The sequence below is a fragment of the Heptranchias perlo genome, chromosome 6 (genome assembly GCF_035084215.1).
Source record: "Heptranchias perlo isolate sHepPer1 chromosome 6, sHepPer1.hap1, whole genome shotgun sequence".
Taxonomy (NCBI): domain Eukaryota; kingdom Metazoa; phylum Chordata; class Chondrichthyes; order Hexanchiformes; family Hexanchidae; genus Heptranchias; species Heptranchias perlo.
The window spans coordinates 25,863,128-25,877,949 of NC_090330.1; the positions used below are offsets into that span (position 1 = coordinate 25,863,128).

A 14,822-nucleotide genomic window follows, 5' to 3' on the forward strand; every position below is an offset into this window, starting at 1 on the left:
ATTGAAAAAAACGGAGAAAATAGAATATGAAAGTAAACTAACAAGAAATATAAAACAGATTGTAAGAGTTTCTACGAGTATGTAAAAAGGAAAAGAAAGTAACAAAAGGTAAACGTGGGTCCCTTAGCGGCTGAGACAGGAGAAATTATGGGGAAATCAGGAAATGGCAGAAACGTTAAACAAATATTTTGTATCTGTCTTCACAGTAGAAGATACAAAAAGCACACCAGAAATAGTGGGGAACCAAGGGGCTAATGAGAGTGAGGAACTTGAAGTAATTAATATCAGTAGAGAAAAAGTACAATGGGACTAAAAGTCGACAAATCTTCTGGACCTGATGGTCTACATCCTTGGGTTCTAAAAGAGGTGGCTGCAGAGATAGTGGACGTATTGGTAGTGATCTTCCAAAATTCCCTAGATTCTAGAACAGTCCCAGTGGATTGGAAGATAGCAAATGTAACCCCGCTATTCAAGAAAGGAGAGAGAGAGAAAAAAAACAGGGAACTACAGGCCAGTTAGCCTGACAACAGTCATCAGGAAAATGCTGGAATTCATTATTAAGGAAGTGGTAACAGGGCACTTAAACATCATAATAAGATTAGGCAGAGTCAACATGGTTTTATGAAAAGGAAATCAGGTATGACAAATTTATTAGAGTTTTTTGAGGATGTAACTAGCAGGGTAGATAAAGGGGAACCAGTGGATGCCATATATTTGGATTTTCATAAGGCATTCGATAAGGTGTCACATAAAAGGTTGTTACGCAAGATTAGGGCTCATGGGATTGGGAGTAACATATTAGCATGGACAGAGCATTGGTTAACTGACGGAAAACTGAGAGTAGCGATAAACGGGTCATTTGGCAGGCTGTAACTAGTGGGGTGCTGCAAGGATGGGTGCTTGGGCCTCAGCTACTTACAATCTATATTAATGACTTAGTTGAAGGGACTGAGTGTAATGTATCCAAGTTTGCTGATGATACAAAGCTAGGTGGGAAAGTAAGCTGTGAAAAGGACACAAAGAGTCTGCAAAGTGATATCGATAGGTTAAATGAGTGGGCAAGAAGGTGGCAGATGGAAATAATGTAGGGAAATGTGAGGTTATTCACTTTGGTAGGAAGAATAGAAAAACAGAATACTTTTTAAAATGGAGAGAAACTATTAAATGTTGGTGTCCAGAGGGATTTGCGTGTTCTCGTACAAGAAACACAAAAAGTTAGCATGCAAATACAGCAAGCAATTAGGAAGTCAAATGGCGTGTTGGCTTTTATTGCAAGGGGGTTGGAGTGCAAGTGTAAGGAAGTCCTACTACAATTGTACAGTGTTTTGATGAGACCTCACCAGGAATATTGTGTACAGTTTTGGTCTCCTTATCTAAGGAAGGATATACTTGCCTTAGAGGTGATGCAACAATGGTTCACTAGGTTAATTCCTGGGATGAGAGGATTGTCCAACGAGGAGAGATTGGGTAGAATGGGCCTATATTGTCTGGAGTTCAGAAGAATGAGAGGTGATCTCATTGAAACATACAACATTCTGAGATGGCTTGACAGGGTAGATGCTAAGAGGTTGTTTCTCCTGGCTGGAGAGTCTAGAAATAGGAGGTATAGTTGTAGGATAAGGGGTCGGCCATTTAAGTCCGAGATGAAGAGGAATTTCTTCACAAAAGGTTGTGAATCTTTGGAATTCTCTACTCCAGAGGGCTGTGGATGCTGAGCTGCTGAACATGTTCAAGGCTGAGATAGATAGATTTTTGGACTTTAGGGGAATCAAGGGATGTGGGGGAAATCGAGCAGGAAAGTGGAGTTGAGGTTGAAGATCAGCCATGATCTTATTGAATGGCAGAGCAGGCTCAAGGGGCCACATGGTCTACTCCTGCTCCTATTTCTTATGTTCAAAGGTAGAGGTTAGGTGAATTATTTTTAAATGTAGAGTGTTGTTGGGACACAGAATGCCTACCAGAAGCAGTGGTGGAAGCAGAATCCATAATAGCTTTTGAAAGGGAAGTGGATAAATATTGGGAAAGAAAAGGTTGAGAGTCTGGAGTAAAAGCAAAGTAATAGGACTAAATTGATAGCTTTGAGAGCTGACACGATGGGCTGAATGGTTGTCTTCTGTGCTGTCAAGTTCTATGATTCTAATTTAGTAACCTTTTTGAAAAAAAAGAGGGGGCCTTGCAAATTACATTTTGGGTACCAATACAAAAATCACAATGGAGTATAGAAAGCAATTTAAAATACAAATGTTTTCTTGGATCAAGTATTAAATACCATTTATAAGTTTTGCTTTTGCAATAAAGTTACAATAATCATATATTCAAATCTTTTTAAATCAGAGGTTAAACTTCATTTCTGAAACATACTACTGAAATTACCTTTTGTCTTTAGATGGACCACAGACAACAGGCTTAAGTGGGACACTGTACATGAACTTCCTTCGGTCACAAAGTGCTCCTGTAAAGAAACAATACTTTCATTTTTCATCCCCAAATGGATGAAAAATTCCTCTATTGTCTAAATAAAGCTACTTAGCTCTCCAAAACTCCTGATAAATTTGAGCACCTGTATCAAATCGCTTAACCGTTTCTATTCTACTGAAAAGAGCCATACTTTCTTCAGTCTTCATAATTGTATTTCCTTCTTTGGTTAGTGGGATGTCAAAAATAAAGTTAATCAAAATGATTAAAACTATTTATGTAGAATTTAACTGTATTACCACATCCATTATGTGTAAAATTTGAGAATAACTGACATATGCTTAAAAATAACTGTGAAACAAACTAATTGTTTATGCTTATTAGACTGGATTTAAAAGTTGATTAAATTTATCAAAAGGGCTATTAGCTGCTTTAAATATTCTACTTTTTCACAACTGGAAAAATATCTGTGGTACTTCTTTCAGTGAATGAAACATTTTAAAAAGGTAAATTTTACAAAATTGCAATTCATCTCAGTAAGTCAATTGGTAAGAAATCTACACAGTTATTGTGAACAATACATGATGCTTGGAGCAGACATCTCTCCGGCTTCCAATCGCACGGCTCCTCCAGCTGGTATGGCCCTCACTCTCTCGGGCCTCAAAAATGGCATCAGATCCACTTGTCAACACTATCCCTGGTGCTCCTGCTCCTCAAAATTTAACTGCTGGTTTACTGGCAAAGATAATACACTGTTTTAGGTCCACTGGGATCAGACACAGTAGTGGTAAAGTAGTGGCAGATGAGGCCCTCCTCTGAACCTGTGATAACATTGCTAGCGGGTAGCAATGGAATTGCAGGATGGCAAAATAGGGACAGGTGTCTCACGCACACAGACACGCAAAGATAACTGAAAATCACAGACTTTATTTTAAATTGCTCAGTTCTTTCAATATTTCATCTGGTCAGTGAAAGACTTCTATACTATTGTTAATTAACTAAAAGTAAAAAAAAATCACAAGAAACAGAGTTCCAAATCTCTACTTATATTATCTCCACTTTTCTCTTATTTTTCATTTTGAAAACCAAGTATATCAGTAAATAAATGTTTTTGACAACTCACCATTATTTGGTATGTTAATGCTCTTGCAGTCACCTGCTTAGATTTCAGATTCTGCCTTCCATAAATCATGAAATTCCCTTTTATAAAATACTTGAAGTCACAATATGGTTTTGACAAAATGGGGACAATCTTCTTATATCATCTGCACTGAATAGCTCCTGAGCATTTACAAGAATTCTGACGCTTACTAAATTTTCTTTCTTCTCAATTTTTTCTTTTAATGAGGATTGATAAAATTCTTGAGGGCAGGTCTCTATTCCATCCACCCCCTGCTCCCGCAATGGTTACCATTATTTTAGTTCTGCTCTCCTCAGGTGATATTAACACGTGTGGAGACAATAATAGTGATACTTAGGAAGACCGATTTTTATATTCCGACATCAATATTAGATCAATAAAAATGTTGCACTCAATTTATTTAAAACCCTGCGAAGATACACTGAATGAGTCTGAAACCAGATTGTTGTTGGACATATATTGAAGAAATTACTAAACTATTCCAAGTCTAATGTGACGTTAAAAATCAAACCTCAAGACAATAGCAACAATCTTATACCACATGTTACCGTAGTGATTACTGACACAAAACACTGTTTGTTAGTGTGATATAAGCCAGTAATGGCAACACATTCTATAAGATTTGCTATGGATGTCACACACTGCTTATGTGGGCATCACCATTCTGTGATGCCTCTGGGTCAGTGTTGTCCGATGTTAGCCACATACGTGTGGCTAATTGCATTTGTGATTAGTAAATTAAAAAGAGTAATAAGACACTGTCGATGAGCATGTGATCTCAAACTCATTCAGACGGCCAATGCACGCAAATTTTAACTTTTTTTTAAACATAGAATTACTTAGAACGCTCAGCACAGAAACAGGCCTTTTGGCCCAACAGATCCATGCTGGTGTTTATGCTCCATACGAGCCTCCTCCCCCTTTCATCTAACCCTCTCAGCATATTGTTTTATTCCTTTCTCCTTCATGCGTTTATCTAGCTTCCCCTTAAATGTACCTATGCTAGTCGCCTCAACTACTCCTTGTAGTAGCGAGTTCCACATTCTAAACGCTCTCTGGGTAAAGAGGTTGCTCCTGATTTATTAGTGACTATCTTATATTCATGGCCCCTAGTTTTGGTCACCCCGCAATTGGAAACATCTTCTTCATGTCTACTCTATCAAACCCTTTCATAATCTTAAAGACCTCTATCAGGTCTCCCCTCAGTCTTTTTTCTAGAGAAAAGAGCCGCAGCTTGTTCAATCTTTCCTGATAGGTATAACCTCTCAGTTCTGGTATCATCTTAATAAATCTTTTTTGCATCTTCTCCAATGCCTGTATATCCTTTTTATCATATGGAGACCAGAACTGTTCACAGTACTCCAAATGTGGTCTAACCAAGGTTCTACACAAATTTAACATAACTTCCCCGCTTTTCAATTCTATCCCTCTAGAAATGAACCCCAGTGCTTTGTTTATTTTTTTTATTAACCTGGGTCGCTACTTTTAGTGATATGCGTATCGGTATCCCCAGATCCCTCTGCTCTTGTACCCCATTTAGGCTCTTATTATCCAAGCTGTTTGTGGTCCCCTTATTCTTCCTACCAAAATGTAATACCTCTCACTTATCTATATTGAAATTCATTTGCCAATTACACACCCATTCTGCAAATTTATTAATGTCTTCCTGCATTTTGTCACAGTCCTCCTTGGTATTAACTATACACACCAATTTGATGTCATCTGCAAATTTGTAAATTATACTTCCGATTCTCAAGTCCAAATCGTTTATGTAAATGCTGAACAACTGTGGTCCCAGTGCCGATTCTTGTGGAAAACCACTTCCCACCTTTTGTCAGTCTTAACTATCTTTAACCCCTACTCTGTTTTCTGTTTTGTAGCCAGCTCGTTGTCCTTTCTGCTACTTGTCCTCTGACTCCACATGCTTTGATATTAGTCATGAGTCTACAATGTGGTACCTTATTGAAGGCCTTTTGAAAATCCAAATATATTACATCTACTGCATTACCCTTATCTACCCTTTCTGTTACTTCTTCAAAGAATTCAGTAAGGTTGGACAAGCATGACCTCTTTTGAAATCCTTGCTGACTATTCTTTATTGTATTTTTGGTTTCTAGATGGTTTTCCATTACATCTTTGAGTAAGGATTACATTATCTTTCCTACCACCGACGTTAAGCTAATTGGTCTACAGTTTCCTGGACTGGTTCTCTCCCTTTTTAAATATAGGAATCACATTAGCTGTCCGCCATTCCTCAGGCACTATTCTCTTTTCTAATGAATTTTTTATATATATGTGATAGTGCCTCTGCTACCTCTTCCCTAACTTCTTTTAATATGTATGGATGCAATCCATCTGGACCAGGGGTTTTATCCTCTCAAAGTTTGATTAGTTTATTAATCATCTCCCCTCTTTCTATCTTAAATATCTTTATATCTTTTTTAACCTCTTCTTCTAATGTCATGCCCTCCATGTTAGTCTCCTTGGTAAATGCTGAGACAAAGTAATTATTTAATATTTCTGCCATTTTGCTATCATTATCTGTGAGTTTATCGTGTGCATCCCTTAATGGCCTTATCCCGACCCTGATTTTTCTTTTGTTATTTATGTTTCTGTAGAATACTATTTCTTTTTATATTCCATAATTTCATTGTTTCTCTTTACCTTCCTAATTGTTTTTTTTAAACTTCTTTCCTAACATTTTCGTATTCCCTTTTTGTCATCCTCTTCTTTGTTGTCTATGTACTTAGTGCATGCCTTTTTCTTTAGCTTCAATGTTGCTCATATTTCTTCATTCATCCATGGTGTATCATTCATTACTGGCTAGTTTGTTCTTGCTTCTTAGTGGAATATATTTCTCCTGAACTCTATTGATCACTGTTTTAAATGTTTCCCACTGCTGCTCTATTTCTTTGTTTGTCAGTAAATATTTCCAGTTTATTTTCCCTAGTTCAATTGTCATCCCCTAAAAATCAGCTTTTTTCCAATTTATTACTTTGGTCTTTGTCTTACTTATGTCCTTCTCAATCTTTATCTTAAACCTTATAATGTTGTAGTAGCTAGATGTTCCCCTACGCTTACTTCTCTTATCTATTCTGGTTCATTTCTCATTACTAGATCCAGTAGAGCTTCCTTTCTTGTTCGGCTTTTTACATACTGGGTAAGAAAGGAGGCCCGCACACATTGTAAAAACTCCATTCCCCGTACCCCTTTACCTACCTCTTCTTGCCAGTTTATTTGGAGATAGTTAAACTTTCCCATGATTAATTTTCAATGTCCTTTATTCATTTTACGTATTTGCTTACATATTTCTTCCTCCACCTCCTTTCCACTATTAGGGTCGATAGTATACCCCTGTTAGTGAGATTGATCCCTTATCTTTTATTTCAATCTATATTGATTCTGCTTTTAGCCTCTGTTAGTTATGTCCCTTTTTCCTACTGCCATTATGTTATCTCTAATTAGTACAGCTACTCCACTTCCTTTCGTCCTTCCCTATCCTTTCTGATTATGATAAAACCTGCAATATTTAGTTGCCAGTCCTGTTCTTTATGTAGCCATGTTTCAGGTTATTCTTACTACATCTGGATCCTCGCTATGGATTATTGTCTCCAGTTCCCTAGTTTTATTTTGGACACTCTGTACATTGCTGTATAGACATAGAAACATAGAAAATAGGAGCAAGAGTAGGCCATTCGGCCCTTCGGGCCTGCTCCGCCATTCAAAATGATCATGGCTGATCATCTAACTCAGTACCCTGTTCCCGCTTTTTCCCCATATCCCTTGATCCCTTTAGCATTAAGAAATACATCTATCTCCTTCTTGAATATATTTAATGACTTGGCCTCCACTGCCTTCTGTGGTAGAGAATTCCACAGGTTCACCGCCCTCTGAGTGAAGAAATTTCTAATCTCGGTTCTAAATGGCATACCACTATGCTACCGTACCGTACGGGTACGGTAGCATAGTGGTTATGTTACTGGGCTAGTAATCCAGAGGCCTGGACTAAAATCCAGAGTCATGAGTTCAAATCCCGCCACGGCAGCTGGCGAATTTAAATTCAATTAATTAATTAAAAATTCAATTAATTAAATAAAAATCTGGAATTAAAATACTAGTATCAGTAATGATGGCCATGAAACTACCGGATTGTCGTAAAAACCCATCTGGTTCACTAATGTCCTTTAGGGAAGGAAGCCTGCCGCCCTTACCCGGTCTGGCCTATATGTGACTCCAGACCCACAGCAATGTGGTTGATTCTTAATTGCCCTCTGAAATGGCCGAGCAAGCCACTCAGTTGTAAAATCTCGCTACGAAAAGTCATAATAAGAATAAAACCGGACGGACCACCCGGCATCGGACCACTAGGCACCGGACACGACAACGGCAAAACACCAAGCCCAGTCGACCCTGCAAGGTCCTCCTTACTAACATCTGGGGACGTGCCAAAATTGGGAGAGCTGTCCCACAGACTAGTCAAGCAACAGCCTGACATAGCCATACTCACAGAATCATATCTTTCAGCCAACGTCCCAGACTCTTCCATCACCATCCCTGGGTATGTCCTGTCCCACCGGCAGGACAGACCCACCAGAGGTGGCGGTACAGTGATATACAGTCAGGAGGGAGTGGCCCTGGGAGTCCTCAACATTGACTCTGGACCCCATGAAATCTCATGGCATCAGGTCAAACATGGGCAAGGAAACCTCCTGCTGATTACCACCTACCGTCCTCCCTCAGCTGATGAATCAGTCCTCCTCCATGTTGAACACCACTTGGAGGAAGCACTGAGGGTAGCAAGGGCACAAAATGTACTCTGGGTGGGGGACTTCAATGTCCATCACCAAGAGTGGCTCGGTAGCACCACTACTGACCGAGCTGGCCGAGTCCTGAAGGACATAGCTGCTAGACTGGGCCTGCGGCAGGTGGTGAGCGAACCAACACGAGGGAAAAACTTACTTGACCTCGTCCTCACCAATCTACCTGTCGCAAATGCATCTGTCCATGACAGTATTGGTAGGAGTGACCATCGCACAGTCCTCGTGGAGATGAAATCCCGTCTTCGCACTGAGGACACCATCCAACGTGTTGTGTGGCACTATCACCGTGCTAAATGGGATAGATTCAGAACAGATCTAGCAGCTCAAAACTGGGCATCCATGAGGCGCTGTGGGCCATCAGCAGCAGCAGAATTGTATTCCAGCACAATCTGTAACCTCATGGCCTGGCATATTCCTCACTCTACCATCACCAACAAGCCAGGGGATCAACCCTGGTTCAATGAGGAGTGTAGAAGAGCATGCCAGGAGCAGCACCAGGCGTACCTAAAAATGAGGTGCCAACCTGGTGAAGCTACAACTCAGGACTACATGCATGCTAAACAGCAGAAGCAACATGCTATAGACAGAGCTAAGCGATTCCACAACCAACGGATCAGATCAAAGCTCTGCAGTCCTGCCACATCCAGTCGTGAATGGTGGTGGACAATTAAACAACTAACGGGAGGAGGAGGCTCTGCAAACATCCCCATTCTCAATGATGGCGGAGTCCAGCACGTGAGTGCAAAAGACAAGGCTGAAGCGTTTGCAACCATCTTCAGCCAGAAGTGCCGAGTGGATAATCCATCTCAGCCTCCTCCCGATATCCCCACCATCACGGAAGCCAGTCTTTGGCCAATTCGATTCACTCCACGTGATATCAAGAAACGGCTGAGTGCACTGGATACAGCAAAGGCTATGGGCCCCGACAACATCCCAGCTGTAGTGCTGAAGACTTGTGCTCCAGAACTAGCTGCGCCTCGAGCCAAGCTGTTCCAGTACAGCTACAACACTGGCATCCACCCGACAATGTGGAAAATTGCCCAGGTATGTCCTGTCCACAAAAAGCAGGACAAATCCAATCCGGCCAATTACCGCCCCATCAGTCTACTCTCAATCATCAGCAAAGTGATGGAAGGTGTCGTCGACAGTGCTATCAAGTGGCACTTACTCACCAATAACCTGCTCACCGATGCTCAGTTTGGGTTCCGCCAGGACCACTCGGCTCCAGACCTCATTACAGCCTTGGTCCAAACATGGACAAAAGAGCTGAATTCCAGAGGTGAGGTGAGAGTGACTGCCCTTGACATCAAGGCAGCATTTGACCTAGTGTGGCACCAAGGAGCCCTAGTAAAATTGAAGTCAATGGGAAACAGGGGGAAAACTCTCCAGTGGCTGGAGTCATACCTAGCACAAAGGAAGATGGTAGTGGTTGTTGGAGGCCAATGATCTCAGCCCCAGGGCATTGCTGCAGGAGTTCCTCAGGGCAGTGTCCTAGGCCCAACCATCTTCAGCTGCTTCATCAATGACCTTCCCTCCATCATAAGGTCAGAAATGGGGATGTTCGCTGATGACTGCACAGTGTTCAGTTCCATTCGCAACCACTCAGATAATGAAGCAGTCCGAGCCTGCATGCAGCAAGACCTGGACAACATCCAGGCTTGGGCTCATAAGTGGCAAGTAACATTCGTGCCAGATAAGTGCCAGGCAATGACCATCTCCAACAAGAGAGAGTCTAACCACCTCCCCTTGACATTCAACGGCATTACCATCGCCGAATCCCCCACCATCAACATCCTGGGGGTCACCATTGACCAGAAACTTAACTGGACCAGCCATATAAATACTGTGGCTACGAGAGCAGGTCAGAGGCTGGGTATTCTGCGGCGAGTGACTCACCTCCTGACTCCCCAAAGCCTTTCCACCATCTACAAGGCACAAGTCAGGAGTGTGATGGAATACTCTCCACTTGCCTGGATGAGTGCAGCTCCAACAACACTCAAGAAGCTCGACACCATCCAAGATAAAGCAGCCCGCTTGATTGGCACCCCATCCACCACCCTAAACATTCACTCCCTTCACCACCGGCGCACTGTGGCTGCAGTGTGCACCATCCACAGGATGCACTGCAGCAACTCGCCAAGGCTTCTTCGACAGCACCTCCCAAACCTGCGACCTCTACCACCTAGGACAAGGGCAGCAGGCGCATGGGAACAACACCACCTGCACGTTCCCCTCCAAGTCACACACCATCCCGACTTGGAAATATATCGCCGTTCCTTCATTGTCGCTGGGTCAAAATCCTGGAACTCCCTTCCTAACAGCACTGTGGGAGAACCGTCACCACACGGACTGCAGCGGTTCAAGAAGGCGGCTCACCACCACCTTCTCGAGGGCAATTAGGGATGGGCAATAAATGCCGGCCTTGCCAGCGACGCCCACCTCCCGTGAACGAATAAAAAAAAAAAAAACCCCGTATCCTGAGACTGTGACCCCTGGTTATGGATTCCCCATCCATCCGGAACATCCTCCCTACATCTAGTCTGTCTAGTCCTGTTAGAATTTTATATGTTTCCATGAGATCACCTCTCATTCTTCTAAACGCGAGTGAATATAGGCCTAGTCGACCCAATCTCTCCTCATACGTCAGTCCTGCCATCCCAGGAATCAGTCTGGTAAACCGTCGTTGCACTCCTTCCATGGCAAGGACATCCTTCCTCAGATAAGGAGACCAAAACTGCACACAATACTCCAGATGTGGTCTCACCAAGGCCCTGTATAACTGCAGTAAGACATCCCTGCTCCTGTACTCAAATCCTCTTGCAATGAACGCCAACATACCATTCGCCTTCCTAACTGCTTGCTGCACCTGAATGCTCGCTTTCAGCGACTGGTGTACAAGGACACCCAAGTCTCGTTGCACCTCCCCTTTTCCCAATCTATCACCATTCAAATAATGTGCCTTTCTGTTTTTACAACCAAAGTGGATAACCTCACATTTATCCACGTTATACTGCATCTGCCATGTTCTTGCCCACTCACCCAACTTGTCTAAATCACATTGGAGACTCTTTGCATCCTCCTCACAGCTCATATTCCACCCCAGCTTTGTGTCGTCTGCAAACTTGGAAATGTTACATTCCGTTCCCTCATCCAAATCATTGATATATATTGTGAATAGCTGGGGCTATTGCACTGATCCCTGCGGTACCCCACTAGTCACTGCCTGCCACCCGGAAAAAGACCCATTTATTCCTACTCTCTGTTTCCTGTCTGTCAACCAATTCTCAATCCATGCCAGTATATTCCCCCCAATCCCATGTGCTTTAATTTTGCACACTAACCTCTTGTGTGGGACATTATCAAAAGCCTTCTGAAAATCCAATACACCACATCCACTGGTTCTCCCCTATCTATTCTACTGGTTACCTCCTCAAAAAACTCCAGTAGATTTGTTAAGCATGATTTCCCTTTCATAAACCCATACTGACTTTGTCCAATCCCGTTAATGCCTTCCAAGTGTTCTGTTATCACATCCTTTATAATAGACTCTAGCATTTTCCCCACTACTGATGTTAGGTTAACTGGTCTGTAATTCCCTGTTTTTTCTCTCCCTCCTTTTTTAAATAGTGGGGTTACATTTGCCACCCTCCAATCTGTAGGGACTGTTCCAGAGGCTATAGAACTGTCTATAGACAGTTTAATTCATCTTTAATAGTTGTTCCTTTTACTTTATTTTTAACAGCCCTTTAATACTTCTGTTTTATAACTGTATTTGTTTCTTGACCGTTTGTTATCTTTATTCCTTACCCTAATCTGACCTTTACATTCATCTCCTGTTTCTTTTATCTTTAAGCTTTTGTTATTGCTCCTTGGTCCCTCCCCTCATCTTGCTAGTTTAAAGACTTATGTACCGCCCTAATTATCCTTTCCGATAGGTCTCCGGTCCCATTCCGATTCGGGGAGCCCATCCCAGTGGTACAGTTCCTTCCTGAGCTTGTGTATTGGTTGGTAAAATGGTAAGATAAAAAGCACAGTGTCTGAGTGTTTTTTTAATCGTTGAGTGCTTTACTTCCTAAATTACTGAATAGTGGCAGATGCTTACGTAAATATAAGTGAAGTATATTTACCTGTATTGTTTGTAAGGCGTTTTCTACTAATATTAGTGCATGTAGCTAAAACGGTGTGGAAGTAGCCACACCTGTGGCTAGTCAGCAATTTCTATTGAACAACACTGCTCTAGGTGGTATTTCAATGGAATCTTCCCATTATAAAGTTACCCATCACAGTCACATCTGTAACTGTAGACTTCTACTAGATAGAGCTTCATAAGCCCAGGTCCTCATATATCTATAGAGTCACTAATGCGCTGAGGGAAGTTTACTTTGTCCTGACTTTATGAGCAACACCACAGGAAATCCACTATTATTTACCTAGGATACCAACTGCCTTAGGCTTTCTGTTGCAGTCTTTCATGCAAGACTTTATTGAAAGTTTCTGGAAGTCCAGATACACTACATCATGCCACTTCCCAAAACGTTGGTCAGGCAGGATCTCTCCCTTTTGAAACCATGTTGACTATCATTTACTAGGTTATTTTTATATAGCTATTCCTCAAGTTTGTTCCTAATGATCAAAATTCAATTTTTTTTTCCCCAGTTACTGTCACAAGACTAATGGATCTGTAGTTGTCACCTTTCTTGAAAATAAAAATCACAATGTCAGTTCAGTGGAAGCTGCCCTGTATTCACTGAGTGACTCATGATGACTGTCAACTTCTATTACCTGCATGTACAATATGTTGGATACTAACAGCCTGGAAGGCTGAAACACAGGTCGACAGCTGTAATTCTCCAATATTTTTCAGGCTGTCATGAAGAGAAACCAATAAGATTGCCCATAGAGGGGGAAAAAAAGCAATGAAGTGAGAACAGCATTGTGCAATTCCTCACATTCAAATACAACGCCTCAGAGCTAGGAAATAATGTGCGAAAGGAGAAGGAAACCTAAAAAGATGACAAAATATAGTTCTAAAGAAAGAAGTGAAGGCAAACACAACCATGTGAAAATATCAGCATATACTTTTAGAACATGATTGTACAAAATTAGCAGCCTACCTTCAGGGTTACATATTAAAGGTTTGAATGCAGTTTTGTGATCACTCTGAACAGTTCTGTCAAATTCAGATAACAGCTGTCTTTTTGGTAGAGGTTCCTCTGAAACAAAAATCACCCAGTTTTATTAATAACCATACATTGTTAAAATGTGAATACCGATCCCTATTTTGTTCCATGCTTACATGTTGTAAAGTAGGTTTCTAGGTACTGTCCTTATTCTGCCAACACCACCACCTTGCATTTAGATGGCATAGAAAAATGTCCCAAGGCATTTTTCAGAAAGAAAAATAAAGAGCAACAAACAGTGAACAATGATGGAGAGTTAGGAGGAGTAAATGAAAGCTTGGGCTAAAAGCTGGGTTTTAAAAAGCTTTTAAAGGTGGACAAAGGAGGCAGAGAGGGGTTTAGGAAGAGTGTTCCAGAGTAGGACCAAAATAGCTGAAGGCTCTGGCCCCAATGGTATGAAGGGTGGGGAGGACGCACCAAAGGCCACAGTCAGAAAACCAAAGGGTGCAAGAGGGGACTCAAGGTTGGAAGAAGTTAGAAAGTTCAGGTGGGGCAAGGCTATGGAAGCATTTGAAGAGGAAAATGAGAATTTTAAATTCAGTGCATTGAGGGACAGGAAGCCATGTATATCAGTGAGATCATGGCTGATGGGCAAGGGCAGGATGTAGTGAAGGACAGTTTTGAATGATTTTGAATTTATGGTGAGATGAGGATGGGAGGCTGGCAAGGAGGACAGTTGGAGGCAAGAAAAGTGTTAATAAGGTTTTTTGCAGTGCTAGGGATGAGGTATGGGAAGAGATGGCCAAAGTTAAGGAGGTGAAAGTAAGCAGTCTTGGTGGCATACAAGATATAGGGTTTGAAATTCAACTCTGGGTTGAACAGCATGTCAAGATTTTGCATAGCCTATGTGAGTGGCGAAAGAAGAGGATGAAATCAATGGCAAGGGAAAGAAGTTCATGGTGGGAGTCAAAAAAGATAGCTTCAGTTGGAAGAAATTTTGACTCATCTATACTACGATGTCAATCAGGCAGTCTGACAGCAAGAGGTGATTGCGGGGGCAAAGGAAGTTGTTGAAAGTAGAACTGGGTGTTGTCAGCATAAATATGAAACCTGACCCCCATGCCTGCAGAGGATGTAGCTGAGGAAGAAGAGAGGCGCCATGGATGCATCTTTGGGGAGCTCCAGAGGTAACTGTGGAAGCAGGAAGAGAAAGCATTGTTGGAGAAGTATTGGCTGCATTGGACTAGGTAGGTGTGGAACTACAGAAAAGCAGTTCCATTGAGCTGACAACAGAAAGGTGTAAGAAATACGATTTCTAGACCAAAT

The 14,822-nt window shown here is 41.7% G+C and overlaps 1 protein-coding gene across 1 annotated transcript in view; it reads right to left on the reverse strand.

Annotated features, from left to right (window-relative positions):
- The window catches only part of brca2 (BRCA2 DNA repair associated), a 117,507-nt gene that overhangs the window by 61,659 nt on the left and 41,026 nt on the right, over nt 1-14,822 (reverse strand). The window contains 2 exon segments of the mRNA XM_067985964.1: nt 2,374-2,452; nt 13,491-13,589. Coding sequence (XP_067842065.1) covers nt 2,374-2,452; nt 13,491-13,589 — 178 coding nt within the window.